At 41.0% G+C, this 19,511-nt stretch overlaps 1 protein-coding gene across 2 annotated transcripts in view; it reads left to right on the top strand.

Moving 5' to 3' along the window:
• cdh8 (cadherin 8) overlaps nucleotides 1-19,511 on the top strand; it is a 166,931-nt gene that overhangs the window by 60,491 nt on the left and 86,929 nt on the right. For both annotated transcript variants that reach the window (XM_079554696.1, XM_079554695.1), the window contains exon 3: nucleotides 11,747-12,041. In XM_079554696.1, the coding sequence (XP_079410822.1) occupies nucleotides 11,747-12,041 (295 nt within the window). The remainder of the gene's footprint in view (nucleotides 1-11,746; nucleotides 12,042-19,511) is intronic.

Here is a 19,511-nt window from a genome sequence, read left to right as displayed (position 1 = left end):
CACAGTGACAGCCTCTCTTCTCCTCCCTCCTCTCCTCTCCTCTCCTCGCTCCGCCGGAACATGCAGAGGCGGAGCGCACGTCGCGGCTGTAGCGCTTGGTCTGATGAGCAGTGAAATCATCAGCTCCCTCTGTAGACCTGCACTTAATGGGAGACATTTCACCCCCGATTATTACACTGGCCAGTCAACACATGAGCGTTCACCTGCAAACAACACAATGCAATAATGTTTCACTGAATAAACGGTACTCAATGATATTATTAATATTTTTTAACAGTCTTAGGGGAGTCACTCTGGCTTAAAGCAGTACTAAGCAACACATGCCCCTAGAGGCCATAAGCGTTACTGCAGCATTTTACGTTTTTTTTTACTCATTAATTGTCCGTGAGATTAAATACTACGCTGACAGAAAAGACAAAGGGAGAGAGGGATATTGTACATCCAATTACACAATGGAGATCTTTTTTTTTCACTCAAACTTGGCTGTAAATACTGTTTGAGTGGCGCTAGCCCGCAGTTAGCTTTGCCCGTTAGCCTGTTAGCTTCTTCTTCGTGATGAAAGACCCCCCAATCATCCCATTAACACCTACTACTCCACCTATTACTCTCGAAGGTACTACGAAAGGGATTTATTATGGTAAACAAGTTACTTATTCTTCTTTAAATAAGCACAGACATTTTTTTCTTGTACAAAGTTTTTTTTCTTTACTTTTTACTGAATGATTTGTTGATATCCAGTCCCTTGTTTGATTTATTGAGCCGTTACAAAAAGACAAAGCAAAGCAGATTTTACAGATTATTTCCAGAATTACCAGTTTACTCAAATACTAAAAAGTAGAGATCGACTGACATATATCGGCCAGATGAAAGATCGAGCCGATATTTGGGTATTTTACAATTTCAGCTATCAATCTTACGCCGCTAAAAGGCCAATATCTCTGGAACCAAAAATGATAGAGACTTCCCGTTTCTCATAATCTCCTGGGCCTCGGGGAGCTGAGAAACATTGTGATGAGAATCGGTCTCAAGTTCATACACCTTGGATTGTATACTGTATTATATATTATGTTGTAGACTTGCTTATAATTTTGGATTGATACAAGATAGAGTTCCTGTTTTTTTTCTGTCTTTCTGTCTTTTTCTGCCTTAGAAAAACCCATATCGGTCGATCTCTAAAAAAGGATAGCTAAAATCCTCTCTCTGGAAAAATAAAAGCATTATAAACTAAATTTAAAACAATACTAAGTAACTTGTTTACATTAATACATCCTTTTAGTAGTCCCTCTGGGGGTAATACAAATATTAATGGGATTATTGGGGGGGTTTCATCTCCCTCTGGTGTCTCTGGCCAGAAAACCATACTTGCAACTTTGCCTGCACTGGGTCGGGGGCCCCAATTCACACTAATAGAATCCCGAAGAATAAGCTAACAGGCTAACGGGCAATGCTAACTGTGGGCTAGCGCTATTTAAACAGTATTTACAGCCAAGTTTGAGTGAAAAAAGTTATCTTCATTGTGTAATTGGATGTACAATATCCCTCTCTCCCTTTGTCTTTTCTGTCAGCGTATATATTCTCACGGACAATTAATGAGTAAAAAAAAACACAGCATGCTATGACACCTGCAGTGGCGCTTATGGCCTGTAGGGGCACGAGTTACTTAGTACGGCTTTAAAACTGCTTCTATCGATAAATCCAATATTGACACTCAAAATTCACATTTTCTGTTATTAACTTATTCCCCCTTATATTAATGCCTATAAATTACAGCAAAAGTATCAAATTCTGATGCAGTTCCTCTCCTCACTTACGTAGACTGAGCGATAGAGAGGCCTACAGTAAAAATTGGGGAGAGGTGGGAGTTGTAGATTCCTTCCTCATTACCACGCGGTGATTGTTCAAGTGATTGCAGGGGGGGGGGAGAAAAAAAGGGGGGGAAAAGAATAAGAAAAGGAGAACTCTTCTGCTCCGGTTGGCACATTTCCTGACAGGGTAAGCAGTCCTGCGCAGGCCTGATTGGGAGATGTGGTTGGCAAATGGCAGTGTGCGCGAGTGCATGGCTAGAGAGAGAGAGAGCTGTAAAGAATCTCCAAATATATTCCGTCAGGCAGCCGTGGATTTCTTCATCACTGCAGCGGGACCAAAAATATATAAATAAGGAAGTGCGAGACTGCATTCAGCGACAGACACATCGTATTCCGAATGGCAGCGAATGCTCTGTAGAACGCAGGTCCCCTTTCAAGGACAAACCGGGGCCGTTGTAAAGCATGTGGCAACTGCGCAATAATGCAACATGTGATGATGCAAGGACCTTTTTTTAATGGATTCTCATTTTCTGATATAGACATCGAGTTTTTCTTTGTTAGTTGTCCAGTCCAGTTTGGCTTTACCCAAATCTAATCCCTATAGGCCAGTGTAACGCCTCATTTGAAAGCAAAGACCTGCATAACTGATCCTAACTCGCCGCGTTTCTAGCGCATTTTGCAAGTGATTTTGTCTCTTTCTTTAATAGCCTTTTTGTTGTGTTTTCTGTTTTTCGTCTTTATTTCTGACGCTTTTTTCAAGAAGCTTTATGCTCGGTTCAGGTGGGGTTAAGAGGCGATGAAAACGTTGGATATGGGCGCAGTGTTTTCAAAGAAGGCAAGTTCAACTTTAGAACTTTTTGGGGGCACTCAGGCTAAGAAAGTATGCCCATAGCGTTGGATTCCTGGACTTAGAAGTAGCTATTGCAATGTTGGGGGATAAAACAAAGGCTGCACTGTATATTTTTGTATAATTTATGAGTGGCTACGAGATCTTCCAAGTGATAATTAATTATTGATAGGAGAAATTGCAGCAAGCATTTCTTGGCTTATTGAGAGTTTGTGATTCTATAGTGTATTCCTCTGGGTTGTCTTGAAGACAGCGTCGGGTAGTTGCAAATGAGAAGCACAAAACAAAAAAAGCTTTAAAGTGCAGCGGTTTAGTCTTTACTGCCTTCTAAACAGCAGCAAAAGTCTTGACTACTCGATCTGCTGTTCTCAAACTCTTGAGCTCTGGGAAAAAAAACTTTACCAGACAAATATTGTATATATACATATATATGTATGACCGAGCCATCACCAAGCACAAATGCAGAGTGGTTCCACGTCTCTTGTTTCAACATTTTTGATCATTTTTTGCCGTGTAACTCTATGGAAAGTGTTTGCTAGTACCTCATGTACAGTAATTCTATTTACAACATTCCTTCCTGAACTCCATTGCTACTCAACAAGCTGATGCTAATTCATGGTAAACAAGATCGTAGCCGAACAGGCAGAACAATTAGACCATTTAACTCGATTAGAGTAGATTTCAGAGTCCATTTTTTTTTGAGGCAACGGCTCAACTCCTCCCTAATGGTGCAACATAAAGGCCAAGTTTGCCACAACAAAAGCAGCAGCACGGAGGAAGCTGATTGGATGAGAGGTGGGTTAGGGTTAGGGCAACTAAACTACACCATGTTTTGTATATTTAATCTTTTCTAGAAGATAAGATAAGATAAGCCTTTATTGATCTCACAATGGAGAAATTTACGTGTTACATACAGCTCTACACTCAGAGTGTAAAAAATAGGCAGAAAATGTGAGAGAGAAAAAAACACACAATCAAATAGTAAAATAGTGATTTCTTGTATTCAGTTAAATACAGGGATTATTGCATCTATTCTGCAAGGGGGTTATTGGACATGTTACTTTACAGTCGTGTTGTACAGTCTGACAGCAGTGGGGATGAAGGACCTGCTCCTTCTTGCACTGGGGGTGTCTCAGTCTTCCACTGAAAGAGCTGCTCAGCTCCTCTACAGTCTCGTGCAGTGGGTGGAAGGTGTTGTCCATGATGGAGGTGAGCTTGGCTAATACCCTCTTGTCTCTCACCTCCTCCACAGAGTCCAGGGGGCAGCCCGGACGGAGCTGGCCCTCCTGACCAGCTTGTTCAGTCTGTTCGTGTCCTGCTCTGTGCTGCCCTGGGCCCAGGACACGGCAGCGTAGTGGAGAGCAGAGGCTACCACAGAGTCATAAAAAGACCTGAGCAGAGGCCTGCTCACTCCAAAGGGCCTCAGTCTCCCCAAAAGGTGGAGGCAACTTTGGCCCTACTTGTAGGTGTTGTGGGACCAGTCCAGTTTATTGTTGAGGTGAACACCCAGATACTTGAAACTGTCCACCTCCTCAATGTCCAGTGATGTGTGTAGTAGTGTCTTCCTCTTGAAGTCGATCACCATCATTCCATTCTAGTGCAACCAGGTGGTTGCACTAGAATGTTGATTTTTCTATGTGCAGACACCATGTGATGCTTAGGGTTGCTAAGTTCTCCATTAACATCTTAGTTTTGATATGAGGGGAAAAAATCCATCAAAGTCATCCTTTATGATGCTTATTTTATGACATTTTGTTCACTAGCAAGCTGCAGATTTAGAAAATAACTGTGTGGCGATCTCTCGTCTTTCACATGTACTCATTTACAAATATTAGCCTCTTTGGTATCCACATGCAGCACAAAATAAGAACGAGATAACGCTGTTTCTTTTCTGCAAGACAGTGTGCAGATGCAAATATACAGGCGCATGCCATACAAAACCTGTTTCTCAAAATCAGGTTTTCTAAACACTCTTTTGACAATATCTCCACTTTAATAGCGCCTAGAGCCCCCAAACCTCCAGGCCTTCATAATATTTCAAAGGTTTTTTCAGAGGGATTTTTAATATCTAATTTGTAGCCTGATTTATTGAGTTTTGAACCACAAAACAAGGTGAAATTGGATTTTTGTTTTGCTGATTTTTATTTTTTACTTATAAATAACTTATTCAAAAATTAACAAGATATCCAAGTCCTCTCTGGAAAAAAAGGATCTTTGTAACTACATATAAACAAAATAAAAACATTAAACCTGGCTCTATCCATTATTTAGATTTCGGAGCTGAAAACATAGGGAATTTTGTCATTTTCATATGAAAATGAAAGCAAGAGTCAAATCCTTACAATGTTTTTTATTATTCCTCACCTGTATTACCTTGAAGTAGCACTTGACGCACCATTGTTACCACTTTCTCGTACTGTACCGTCATCACTAAAATCAATATACTTCACTACTTTTATACAAAACCAGACATTAGTGCAACATAAAGAAGTACAAGTGTGCTTCAAACAGCCTTCAGCCTACGCTCCCGATTAACTATTGTTGTTTAGCGTGCGGCCGTCGCGCAAAGTGATGGAGCCTGCACCGTATAGTTATCCTTTATTGACTTGTTTCCTCAATGCCACAGTCAATGTCACTGATTGTTGGTGGTTGTTTTAGTTGCCCGGGCAACTGACTTTAATGACAGGGACCTGTGACAGACTTTCCTCGCTCGCCCCGGTGGTAATTGTAGTCTGCGATGGACGCTCGTGCACGAAGGCTGTCGGCAAAGTGGGCGATGCGGGCATTTAGAGGCGGCGGTTAAGAGGAGCAGATGGTTAAAGTTCAGGCGTGTGATTTTAAATTAACTTTTTTTTTGCTTTCTTTTTTTTCTCTCTCTATTCACCTGATGTCGGAGGTTCGCACGGGTGCCACTTTGAATTGCAACTAAATTGACTGTACCCACTAGACATCATAACATTAAAAGCTGTTGTAGTATTAAACAGGGGGGAATGTTATGATTTAGACCGATCCATAAGGCTTCAGTTTATTGTTTATTTGAGCCATATACATTCTGCTCAAAAAGCTTATGAGCGGAGTACAGAGTTGTAGCTCAACTCTAGTCTGTCGGCCTCATGAACTGAAGATTGCATGTTCAAATACCACTCGAACAATTTCTCTTTTCACATGGGCCGCTGCACACACAGTCTGAGCCTGATGCAACTCCTCAGTCAGCACCAAGTTATGTAGGTAAAAAAAACACAGCATATATAGTACTTGTCCACTTTTTCTACATTGAGCGCTAATGCCTTTCACATGCCGTTTTCCTTTTCCTTCTGCACCGACTTGAACTTAAGCAGAGTGGTGTTCCACTTAAACACCCCTCTGAGTTAATTCAAATGGCATCTCCAATGAATGAAAAGTTCAATGCAAAGTTCTGAGTCAGTATTTGACAGATTTACAAGACAATTTTGCTTGTGCTACTTATTTTCTATCTGGCTCCTGCTGTAGCCCAGTTAAGGCCTGGAATAGCGCAATCGTGAGTCCGTTGTTAACTCATAATTTTGTTCTGACAGCCCAAAAGCACCGCAGCCCACCGAGAAACATCCCAACTCTGCCGATAACCCAGCACGCCTTCGGTATTAAAAAGTAACGCAACAAAATCCATATATCACGGTACAGTTTTTATTACTACATTATAAAATAGACTACCTTTTTTCTCGGAAAATACAGTGTATTTAATGATATCAGTGTAATCATATTTAATGTTCCAGCATTGTCCTGAAGTTTAGAAAGAGTCCAGACTTATTCACAACAATGGCCTCTAAAATCCTGCACTGTCACTCAAAACGTTGGTAATTCAGGTCCAAAGTGCCGTCATGCACGAGCTTAATACAGAACCTGCAGTTACGCGTAAGACCTGAGGTGGCAGCAACGAGTACAAAATGACCAATTTGCATCTAGTCCCTTTAAGAGTAGGATTTTTTTTTTTATTAAAGAGTTTAAATGGTGGTTCCTTCAAGCTGAATGCTTTTAATCAGAGCAATCGACCACGGCTCTTGGAGTTCCCTATGCATTTTTAGTCTGCTGCTGCAACCCCATTTTGGTTTCAATTCAATATGTTCAATTCAATATGTCAAAATCAAAAAGAATATATATGACCTAGAAAACATCAACAAAGATTGATGTCACTTCAAATTCAACATTAATAAATTATGGATTAATTTTTCCTGCTTTGATTTAACCGCTTCAGTTGGAATCATCCCAGAGTGAGTGACTTGTTTAGTCATGACACGTTGGCTTGAAGATACATCTCTCTTGATTTATCTGGCTTCATGATTCAATGTATTGTGACAGCCCACTTTACGATTTGTATTTTGTATAGATTGTATTTTCAAATTTCGATACCACAATAATTGTTACAACCCTATGTAAAAGCATAAACTTCCGGCCTCAGCTCTGTTATTCAATTGTTGAAACGCTCTTTACTTAGCTGTGGATTGGAATCGGAAATGGTTACTGACTTTAGTTTTAGGAGCGAGATATCTGATTCCTTCTTTCCTCACTCAGACAATTTGAATAGAAATGGTCAAAGATGAGATGCGAGACCCAGCCAAGTCGATACATTCTCATGACAAACACCCAAGGCTCACAGAGAAAGTGTTTTTTTGTGTGTGTGTGGTTTTTTTTCTCAGATGAATGGGAACGAGCTCTATTTGCCGCCTCATTGTGTATCGCTCATCGACTGAACTGGAAGTTAATAATATTTTACTACAGAACATGTCTGACTGACGGCAAGGACACGTTTTACCCTTTAAAATCATTCACCTAATAAGCCGTAATGGCACTGGCGTTGCTTTTTATTGAGTTCAGTTATAAAAAATAAAATAAAAAAAGCTTTTTATACTACACGCTCTTACAAAATGTTCCAGGTACAATTAAAATTTCTGTCTTGGCTGAACAAAGCGGCAAGATTAAAAAAAAAAAAAGAAAAAAAAAAGAATCGGGAAAAAGAAGGCCGTTCTTGTTTTGTATTGCCATAAAACAAACTTTTTTTTTGCACAAGCAGAAGAACTCCATGGTACAATAAAGTAAGGAAAAATAATAATAAAAAGATCCAAGTTTGCAGCACTGCCCATTTGTGGCGTTTCACCTTCAGTTTTCTCCCTTTCTTTCCGTTTAGTCCTTTCCTAAAGTTTTCTGCCCGACTGTTTGCGTTCGTGACCTTGGCGAGTCTTAAAACAAACACTACTTTTTTTTGACACGAGCGGGGTGGGCTTGTGCGACCTCACCTGACACCGGCCTTGGAAAAAGAAAACAACGCTGTTTTCAAGCTGCTGCGAGTCGGAATTGTTAATACGCCGCTTAACATATGGGTGATTAATGGCTTTACCCAAATCAAATCCGCGGCAAACACCCTAGTCAATTTGCCCCCTGTGTACGAAACACATTGAGATGTATACTGCGTCGTGTCTGGTCTAGCCGCGGGCATACAGTCATACACGGAAAGTCACATGCATAGGACAAAAAAAAAACAATGACAGAAGATCATTAATTTGCGCTCATTTAAGGGGTCTCTCAGCATGCGGGATGTTGCCAGGCATTTGTGTTAATGAGCTACATCATTCATGTGAAATGATAGCACAATTAGGAAAACAAAAGTGCAAGGTGTGACAATTTAAGTGAATGTGCTTTGTCAGTGTCTGCAAACTACACCTCAGAGACAGCATGCGCGGAAAGGCTGGATTATAATGTAACATTGCGGGGGGGGCTTAGAGGTCGGGCATCCAACCGCCCCAAAAATATTAGCGTTTATGCTGCGGCCTGACCACGCGCTATGATGAGACAGTGACATACTGTATAACAAGGAGAAAACAAAGTGTGCAACATGTAATGGAGGATAGAGTGTACATCTCGGAATGACAATAAGTTCGAGACATTTTTAACTCTCCGGTCTATTGTTCCTCATCCCTAAACCACCTTTTTGCGGGGGGACCTTGGCTGAATATATTATGGTTCATGCTGCAAACAGCTTAGCCGAAAAATGACAAACTCTGGAGGTCACCATACCCATTGACGAATACATAAATGTGACTGTATAGTTTGTAAAATTACAAAAAAAAATGATTGCAAAAAACAAACGATATATTTGACGATAGGGTTGCCAGGTCTCAGCAGCCAAACCCGCCAAAGAGCATCTCAAAAAACGCCCATGAAATGAATGATGGTGGTGCACTGAACCCCTGTTTTTTCCCTCTTAGCCCCAGAACATAAGCCTAATAGGTTGTCCTGTATGCCTGTATTTGCCCTGATATCACGCCTGAAGTCAATAATAATCACCTTGTATTCATGCAATTTTTTTTTTTTTTTTTTTTTTTTTTTTTTTCTCTTTTTTTATTGAGTTTTTGCACAAGTACAAAGAAAGACAGCAGAGCTAAACGGCTCTGTCAAACAGGGTAAAACGAGACGGCAGTTGAGGGAGGGGGGTGTGCATACATTGATGGGTGGGGAGACAAAGACAACAAGAGTGGACACGTGTTTGCTTTCATTGTATAGATATTTTTCTTTGTTTTCCCCTTGGACAGAGAGTGTGGTGAGTGTGTGTGTGCATGTGTGTGTGTGCGTGTGTGCGTGCGCGTGAGTTTTAGTAATAATAATTATGGGAATTGTCATGGTGGGTGTCAGAGGCTGGCGCTTGAGCAAGAAAGGACAAAAATAAAAAATAAAAATAAAAAATAAAGAGTAAAAGTAACAAAAAATAATAATAATAAATAATTAGAAAATAATAAGATAATAATAATAAAACTAAATTAATTGAAAATAAGTATTAATAATAATATTTTTTGATAGATAAATTAAAAGGAGAAAGGGGGGATAATAGTTATATGATTTGGAGAGCAGAGAAGGAGGATGAGGGAAACACAGAATAGACAAGCAGACACACATATACGTACCTACATACATACAACCATATATACATATATATATATACATATATATATATACATACACATACGCTTCTTAGCCACTGTTTTTTTTTTTTTTTTTTTTTTTTTTTTCATTTTCATTTTGTATTCATGCAATTTGAGGTAAATCTTGCTTGAACTATAAATAAACCTCTCGAGGAAAACCACACACACTTTTTTTCACCCGCGGAAAGACTTAAAAAAAAAGCCCAATTCCACGGGAAAACCGCGGACCTGGCAACCTTGCTTACGCCTCTTGGGAAGATTAATTCAGTGATATATATATATATATTTTTTTTTACACCTTACTTATTTCCTCGCAAATATGATCTGCTCAAGCAGTTTACATCCTTCATTTCTGTTCTAGAGTTAGTGTTTCTGCTGCTCTGATGAAACTGAGTGTAACATAAATTATATCGTGTCCACAACGATAACAAAAATATATATATATCGCGATAACAACACGCGATACGATATGGCCCACCCCTAATACATAGAAGCACATATATACCATTTGAATGTATGTAACTATGTTGTAAAGGCTGCACATGATAATGACAAAAAAAGATGTGTGTTATGTGATATACATGAAACTGAACCCAAAATCAATAAAAAATAAAATAAAATAAAACTCATGCTGAGGCTGTCCTGCAATCAAACCCCTGTGTACAAAGCTCGCCTTTACCATTCTTATTTAAAGAGACTATACAGAGTTTAAACATGTTAAATCTAAGTATTTTCCTCCCCAAACACGTTCCAACAATGTCCTTTAATGTGTAGAATGAGCCCAGACCTGTTCACCACAACTGCCTCTAAAATCCTGCACTGTCACTCAAAAAGGTGTTACTTCGGGTCTGAATTGCTGTCATGCACAGAAGCTGCAGTTACACGTATGACCTGAGGTGGAAGTAGTGAGTATATAATGGCTAACTTGTATCTAGCCCCTTTAAAGAAAACATATTGGTGACTCCTATATGACCGGTGACAAGACTCATAAGCGCTGTCATTGTAAACTAAGAAGCAGTGCCACAGTGGAGGTTTATCTTTGAATGGATCTCCACGTTTGCAGTTGTCCCATTCACGGCTTCAACTATGCAGCACAATGTTGCTCCGCTGCAGCTAATCACTCGGTGTTGCATGTCATGCAGCTTTAGTGGAATAATGAAAGTATAATTGCACAAAATAATGAGAAATGCGCTGCATCGTCCAGTAACTTTGGGCCTAGTTATTTGTGAGCATGAATCATGAAGTGCCGAGTTGCCCTTGAATTTTTAATAAATACTGATGCTTTTCTGTTTTTCTCATGTTTCCAAAAGCACATTGTTGCATTTCTGCTCCACTTGGCTTGGTAAATTTCATACTACGGGGAGCAATATCCAACCACAAAGTGCATCTGTACGGAGCACTCGTGATGTATAACAAGAAACAATGTAGGCTAAGGTCCATTTCCTGTGCTACTTATGAAGATATTGTCCCCAATGGGCCTCATTTAGCAAAGGATGGGCTACGCTGAGATGCATTTAGGATCCTGTTTCAGACACATTACAGATATAGTGTACACTTATGTGCCTTGATGTACGTAGGAAGACCCCAAAGTGTGGAACAAAGTTAAAGTTATAAAAAGCCACAGTGGCAAATGAGGACTCTAGTCTCCATACATATACATACTTGTTTGAAACAGATAAATCACTTGTAACTTTTTATTTTTTACCACAATACACAATTTAAAACTGTGTATTTGCATCCGAGTGTAATCTGATGATACATAGGGGCAGCTTTTAAACTTGACGTTGATGCATAGACTTTCAGTTTTGGGACATGGGTCTTCAATCAGATTCTCCAACCACTTTTTGAAAAGAAAAAAAAAAAAGTGTTACCAACTATGGCATCTGTTCAAGAGCAGTGGGCACATATGCAGTAAAAAAAAAATTAAAAAAAATGCAGCCTTAAGCAAGATTATTTAAAATCCAAATCGTACGGAACAGCCTGTTCTGTAAAGCATTTATGAGTGAAATCCACAGCAGGTGCCAATCTCCCTCTCCTGCTGATCACCTCATAGTGGGATGTACTCACTCTTCGATGAGTATACCCCCAAAAAAAAATAAAAAAAAGGTGCATCTCCTTACAACTTTTCTTTTTCCCCAACGCAGCTACACACAGACTTGGACGTCGGCAGCAAGAACATCAAGTACGTCCTGGCGGGAGAGGGAGCGGGCACCATCTTCGCCATCAACGAGCACACGGGCGACATCCACGCCATGAAGAGGCTGGACCGCGAGGAGAAGGCGGAGTACACGCTCACGGCGCAGGTGGTCAACGCGGACACGGACGAGCCGCTGGAACCGCCGTCGGGCTTCATCATCAAAGTGCAGGACATAAACGACAATCCCCCGCAGTTCATCGAGGGCCCTTATCGCGCCTCTGTGCCTGAGATGTCGGCAGTGGGTAAGTCGCTCCGTTGCCTGTGTTGTTATAGAAACACGCATACACTTGATGGCACGAAAACTCTAAACCAGCGTGAACCACTTTTAATATATCAGGACGCGACCCGAATGCACATATTAATTTCAACGTACAGAATAATTTGCACATTGTCCCTGTTTTAGTAGGATATGCAGCCGCCAAAAACAACATTTCATCACAGGGATTGGTTGCGTCAAGCATTAATCATAAGGCGGACTATGAAAAGCTATGAAAACAATTTCTCAATATTGATTTTATGAAAAGTCGTTGCAACCCTCTAAAAATGGTGCCGCCACCCACTTATAGATCCAAATCCACAAGGTGTAAAATCATTTCTTTAAAGCCGAGATTGCAGTTTCAAAGTTATCATGGTTCATGGATACATTTAAAGCAGAACTAAGCAACTTCTTTACCTTAATAAGTCCTTTTCGTAGTCCCTCTGGGAGTAACACTTAAGTCTTAATGGGATGATTGGGGGGGTCATCTCCTCTTTCATCTCCCCCTGGTGTCTCTGGCCACAAAACCGCAATTGCAACATCGCTGCCACCAGGAAGGAGTCCCCAATACACACTAATAGAATCACGAAGAAGAAGCTAACAGGCTAACGGGCAAAGCTTACTGTGGGCTAGCACCACTTCAACAGTATTTACAGCCAAGTTGAGTGACAAAAATGATCTCCATTGTGTAATTGGATGGACAATATCCCTCTCTCTTTTTGTCTTTTCTATCAGCGTAGCGTTTACTCTCATGGACAATTAATACGTTAAAAAATGCAACATACTACAATACCTGCAGTGGCGCTTATGGCCTCTAGGGGCATGAGTTACTCTGTACTGCTTTAAAGCAGTACTAAGTAACTCTTCCCCCTAGAGGCCATAAGCGCAACTGCAGGTGTAGTAGCAAGTTACGATTTTTTAATTTATTTATTGTCTTGGAGAGTAAATACTACGCTGACAAGAAAGGCGAAGGGAGAGAGGGTTACTGTGCATCCAATTATACAACGGAAATATTTTTTTTCACTCAAACTTGGCTGTAAATACTGTTTAAAGTGACGTTAGTTCGCAGTTAGCTTTGCCCGTTAGCATGTTAGCTTCTTCTTCGTGATTACATTAGTGTGTATTGCTTTCTCCGCACCGGGGGCAGTCAAGTTGCAAACATGGTTTTCTGGCCAGAGACACCAGGGGGAGATGAAAGACCCTCCAATCATCCCATAAACACTTGTATTACCCCCACAGGGACTACGGAAAGGATTTATTAAGGTAAATAAGTTACTTAGTACTGCTTTAAGGATATGGATGCGCATAGCTTTCTGTCCGTCTCCTGCGTGATTCTGTCCATCGGCTCCGTTAGTAGCTTTGTTTATCCAGATTCATTGCATCATAACAGTACATGAGCCAACCGCTGGGGACACTATACTGTACACAGCTCAAGACAACGAATGGCTAAACTTCTAAAACGTGATTTGAACAATTTACAAACCAAAACCACCTCTATAGTTCCTTATTTCTTGAATATACTTTCGAAAGTGTGGTGTAAAAAACATCGCGGGTGGCGCCATATTGTTTTGGTCCCAGCTCTTCATCTCCTGTTTGGATAAACTTTTTCAACGCCCTCTGGTGGTAACTTTCGATAACGAACGCTGGCCATTATAAACACAAGGAAGCATTAACGCAGTACAGTAACTAAGCTTGGAACACACGGATCTATTTATGTACGAAATTGAAGCATAAATGAAGCTTACTATAACTGCACGATGCTCATGAGTGTTTTATGATAGATATTAAATTGAATTAAAGCTGTACTACCTGTTTCTATCCCAAATGTTCACTTGAGCTAATTAGAACCTCGCCTCAGCCGGTGTTGAGACATGACCAGGGTCGGACCGCCAATGCTAACACTGCACTAATTTAGCCTCTGACTTCCTGGTTCGCGCAGAAGGAAAATGAGCTAAATAACTTGATTACCAAAGCTTTAACCAGCAAAGAAAAAGAAAGATTCCCAACAATGAAAATCCCTGATGTTTTTTTCTTACAAACAATGAAAGTAGCGAGTATATTTCATGTTGTAAGTTCTCTTCCCGAACACATTTCTTACATGCCAGTTCTTCACAGAGTTCAGTTTACAAGGCCGTCTCAATTTTCAGCGTCTTGCATGCGGCCAAGTTTATCCAACTCGCTTTTACATCCACGCGTATTGCAGTGAGCATTTCTTACCATATCAACCAGAGAACTGAGCCACGTTATAGTAATTTTGTAAACCACCAACAGAAATGATTCAGCGTTTGTGGGGTTTGTTTGGGATTTGTTTCTTCGTAAGGACAGTGACTAACTCCATCCACCATCTGTGATCGTTTACATAATTACATTTGTCAATACAAAAGCAGCCTATTAAATTTCCTTCCTAAAAAATTGAAAAAAAAAAAAATCCCCCAATCAGTCCTGTATTGAATCCTAAAAGTGTGGTATCGTCCATCACTACTCCGTACTCCTACCCCCGCCACTCTGCGCAGTCTAATCAGAGCGCGGGATTTCAGAAGATCTCTAATGGGCTATTATCAAAAATAATGAGCGAATAGGAACGGAGCGGAAATGAGGGCGCCTATTTACATGCTCGGGAAACACAAGGATGATAAATCAAATAAAAATTGCGAGAACTTCACCCAACTGCACAACCCCGGCTCCCGGTGTCAATACACACTCCGCCGAAAGCCTGATTTGCATTCCCATCCGCCAAATCAGCCCACACAAAGGAGAAGTACTAACAACATGCGCAACCTGGCTCAAAACAACATATTGAGTGAGCAAAATAGTTCCCCCTCATCAGGAAATGGGCAAATTGAATTCTCCGCAGCCCGGGACGATTTAAAACCCCTTCCTTAGCGCATTAAAAGTGCCGTTTTACATATCCGGCAAAAGCTACATCCGCATTAGCATATGTGCTGCTGCGCTTCTCACTTTTGTGGCACGGGTGGAAAAAGAATAGCTGAGCTCCGGGTAGGTCAAGAGCTACTACATCGTACAGCGCGGTCCATTTGGTTCTATGTGAACATTTTAAGGTATTCTTTAACATTTTCTATGCGCATGGTCGGTTTTATAATCTGAGCGGTGGTCACTACGGTGCAAAATGTATGAAAAGGCTCGGAATAAAAAGGTTGATAAAAGAAATCGAACAGAGGTAGAATTTCCATCCGCTGTACTGAGACAAAAGCTTTTTCCCGCAATGCAAAGCCTGGACATGAATAGTTATGATTTGTGGATTTAGATGTCTTCATGCAATCATAGCAGGGAATAGGCAGTGCTAAGTAAAAGCGCATAAGGGTGACTGTTATCAATACACGGTTACAATATGTGACAACGCTGACTGATTCTAATTGCCGGCAGCTATGCAGTTCCCCACAAAAGCGATGCGCCTCTGCAAACAATTTCCATGCTCCCTTTATGTAAATGTATTCATATATTCGCATTCTTGATCTGTCTATGCATTTCAATGGGCGCCGCGCGATGATTAGAGGAATCAAATGCATCGCCCGCGTCGGATTGGCAGCGGCGGCCGTCAGATAGTTCCAGTAAATCCTCCGCGCTGACCCCCAGAGTGCCGAGTCAGGGCGGAAAACGTTTCCATCAGCTGTAGAAGGGAGATCACAGGCCGTCTTTAAGGCTTTTTGACACCCGAGCGGTTGAACGAGTGCGCCGAGGTCTGTTACTGGGCGGTACGCACTTGTTATTGTGTTTTCTCATCGAGATTCCTCTTGTTTCCTGTCATAAAGTTGACATAACAAGCAAGGGCAGATGGTGCTAGGTATGTATCGGAATCTGTTCAGAAAATCCCATCTGTGGGGTGCAGCCTCTACATCAGAAAAGTGAAGTATGGGTGATTTTCACTATATAAACAATAGATTGTGGAAGGAACTGCTGGAGACTATGTACGAGTGTTTAAGTTGTAATATGGTTTTCATTATGTGTAGATATATGCAAGTGAAGTGGGGGAATTCTTATAATTGCCTCTGCCCCTGTATAATTGTGTTCTTTAAATGCATATGGACATTCAGTTTTAATGAAGGAGCTGTAACACAAAGTTCATTTAATTGGACAAACACATTTGGAGAACCTAATTCATAGCCCGCTCAAGCAGTAGCAAATACAGATCAGGCAACGCAAGGTCAAAGCAAATGGGATACTGTAATGAAATCGAAACAATATTCATTGTATGCAAAATATGTATGGGCCTTTGGTAGTGAGGTGGTCTGGTAGTCGAAACTCCAGTCATTGTGCAGGTCCCAAATCCAGATGTATTAAATGTTGTAATGATTAAACATTACACAATTGCATTACCCTTTCAATTTACAGAAGTGGCAAATTGTTTGTCATTCTATTTAAATACACGATGTAACATTGCAGGACGGTCACTGATCTTTTAGCTAATTTTTTTTTTTTTTAAATCATTGTGGTTAACATTATGTTAAAAAAAATCAGTTTTGCCCAATGATCTGTGTCACATTCAACCAGTAGCACGATGGTGTATCGGGGGACGACAGTGGCTCAGCAGGTCCACAGATGCAATGGTTGGAGGTTCAGCTCAAGGCTCTGACTGCCTGCCTTCTGTCAGTCTGCCCCAGTGTCTTACCACCACCAAGTGTTGAATGAATAAATCATAACACTAGTGGTTTAGTTTGAGATGCCTGCCAACTCAGGTTACTAAAGCACAATAAGTTAAGTTATAAGTTAAGTTATGCTTTATTCATCTCTGTAGAGAAATGTGTTCTCTGCATTTGACCCATCCTCAATTTCGCTGGGCAAACTGTAGGAGCAGTGAGCTGCCAGCACGGGCTGGCGCTCGGGGACCCGTCTCCATGATGTGGAGCCAGGCTGGTGGTCAGAAACACCTGGCTGGAGGATCAACCTAACTTAAAGGCCCTATAGCTGATTTTTGGGGCTTAAAACCAATGAAAGAGGAAGCCACTCCGTTTAATTGTTAGTTGTGGTCCAAACACATTCCTAACTTTCCTAACATATTTGTGCCATTCCTATTCTTCACGGGAACTATTTTAAAGGCATAGTTTATTTCACAACTCTCACTTTTCAGGGTCATTTTCACAAATATGTTGGAAAACTCGCCTGCAACTTTGTAACATTGACACAAATGCTTTATAGTTGCGGCGCAGTGTTCTTCCCACAGAAGTCCTTCATTTGAAGGAGGACAAAAATATTTTGTTCCACCACTGGTGCATTTAAGTGTTTAAATTCACGATGAAGGCTAGCTATGCTGACCATGGCACAAAAATGTGAAATGAAAGAAATATTTACCTTTCATCCTTCTTTTGCCCCACACAAAAGAAGAAGAACACTTTACTAACGGAGCTTTGAAAAGTCTTAAAGTGGGCCTGACCGCTGTGCTCCATCGCCACTATGTAACAAAAGACCGTGAGGTTAAACATTCATCTCTCATTCCAGATACTACATGCATTTTACCTTGCTTTGCCGACCCCTTTGAGAACACTCGCTTGCTGTTCGTCTCCCTTTCCTCTTTCTCATTATCACTATAGTGCTGATTATTAATGTGTCGCAGTGTTGAGAGCAAACGAGAACAAAACAGGATGCAAAAAATACCCATGTAAACATGACACTACTGTGAGCTCTTTTGTCTGAACCCTGCTCTTCTACCCCCTGTGCCACGTTGTTTTGGTTCTCGCGTGAAATGTACAGTGGCTCTCAAAGGGTTTTTCTCGGTGCAACGCGGGGACAGCCATAGCGCGAGGCGAGACGTGCAAAGCGGCAGTTGACAACACTCCGCCGCTCGCTGGTGGGAATAATGCATAAGATATGAAAATCGGCGTCTCTTTGTTGATTGTTGTTCCCTTTTGTCACCACTGATTAATTAAACATTCACGGAGCCACAGTTGTTTGTTTGAAAGAGCTTTTTCCGTCTTTTTTCGCAATTAGTTTTTTTTTTTTTCTCGGCGGTGAGCATCATTGAATCCAGATTATAGAGTGACTTTCTTTTACTTACTTTTGGGGTCTAAACAGGGACAGTTTTTAGTCAAATGCAAGCTTGGTGACACACAAGATTGAAGACTCGGGACTGGAATAACCCGCCACCCATTTCTTCTTTACACTAAAACAGTCTCCCTAAAGTAGCCTTTGTTCTGGGCTTGGTTGAAACTCACCTGGTTCAATTTGCCTTTACAAAGACCTGCTGCTCCACTGTTTACCCAAGGCAACTGCTCACTGCAAACCCTACTCACAGCACTCTCCCCCCCCCATGACCAAATCTGACGACAACAAATACCAACAAACACCTTTTATCTACAGCAGACAAAGCCACCCCTCCGCCCCCACCGTAGGAAGTGCATATTGCCAGAGCCGGATGAGATATGTGACATGGGCCGCGGGGGTCGCCATGTTTCCTGTGCGCGAGGAGCAGCGAGGTTAATGGGATATGAAGGAGAAAGACCTTTTGTTCTGGCTTTAAAAGGACCCAGTCGGATAAGACGTGTGGCTCCCCGTGACTTTTCTGTGACTTTCATTTCACTGAATGGATGAGAATGGAGGTGTCCGCCGTCTTAATTGTTCGCCAGATAGTCTGTCAAATTACGGCGACAAAGAGGAGGGAGAGGAGAGAGGGCAGTGGATGGTGGGGTGAGTGCGAATGGGAATGGAGAGTCTGTGCGGGAAGTGTATGCTGGATCAAAGACATAGACTGTGGAAGAGGATTGTGGGTTTAAGGCCTTTTAACTGTAAATTATTATTATATATATATAGCATTCTGTTAATAGAAGATTGATTTCTTACGTAGTTAATTGCGTACTTTCAGTTTCAGCAAACAGCATATAAGGGGCGGTGATGAATACACTTTTAGCTGCTCAGGACAAATACAATGTTGGATTGTGAGCTTTAAAAATGTAGACGACAGTTGTGTGTGTGTTCTATGACGTAATATAACCGAGACCATTCTGATTGAAGTGCTTCAGCAGTAGCAGAAGAAATAAACAATGTGTTGTTTTTTAATTTTTTTTTTGATAAAGCAAGAAATATAACATGGTTTAAACCTCCAAAAAGTACATTTTTGCATACTGTGTCCACTTTAAAAGGCAAGTGAAGAAATCCTATTTCCCCCCTGTGGCCTCTTCCACAATTAAAGGATGATCATTTTAATGGCCTGGTGCCAGCTGTGGCCAGAAACAATTTATTATCCCAACCAGAGAAACTGAACAGATTAAATTTGAGTGGTCGTGGGTTAAGGTCAGCCTGTTCCCAAGTGTCTAGTCCAATTCACCAAGCCATCTTTCAAAAGGCCATGAGAGAAATCTGGAATATCTGAGCAGAGTGTAGGTCCAAGGGCAAACCATGTGTGAGAGAGCAAGGTTTTACAAAACAGTTAACAGAATGATAACATTGCTGCATAGTGCCATCAAGTCTTTTACATCATCATATTTACACACATTATCTTTGCTCT

The sequence above is a fragment of the Gobius niger genome (assembly GCF_951799975.1).
Source record: "Gobius niger genome assembly, chromosome: 4".
Lineage (NCBI taxonomy): Eukaryota > Metazoa > Chordata > Actinopteri > Gobiiformes > Gobiidae > Gobius > Gobius niger.
The sequence above is the reverse complement of the archived record's forward strand: the minus strand, read 5'-3'. Positions and strand labels throughout refer to the sequence as shown.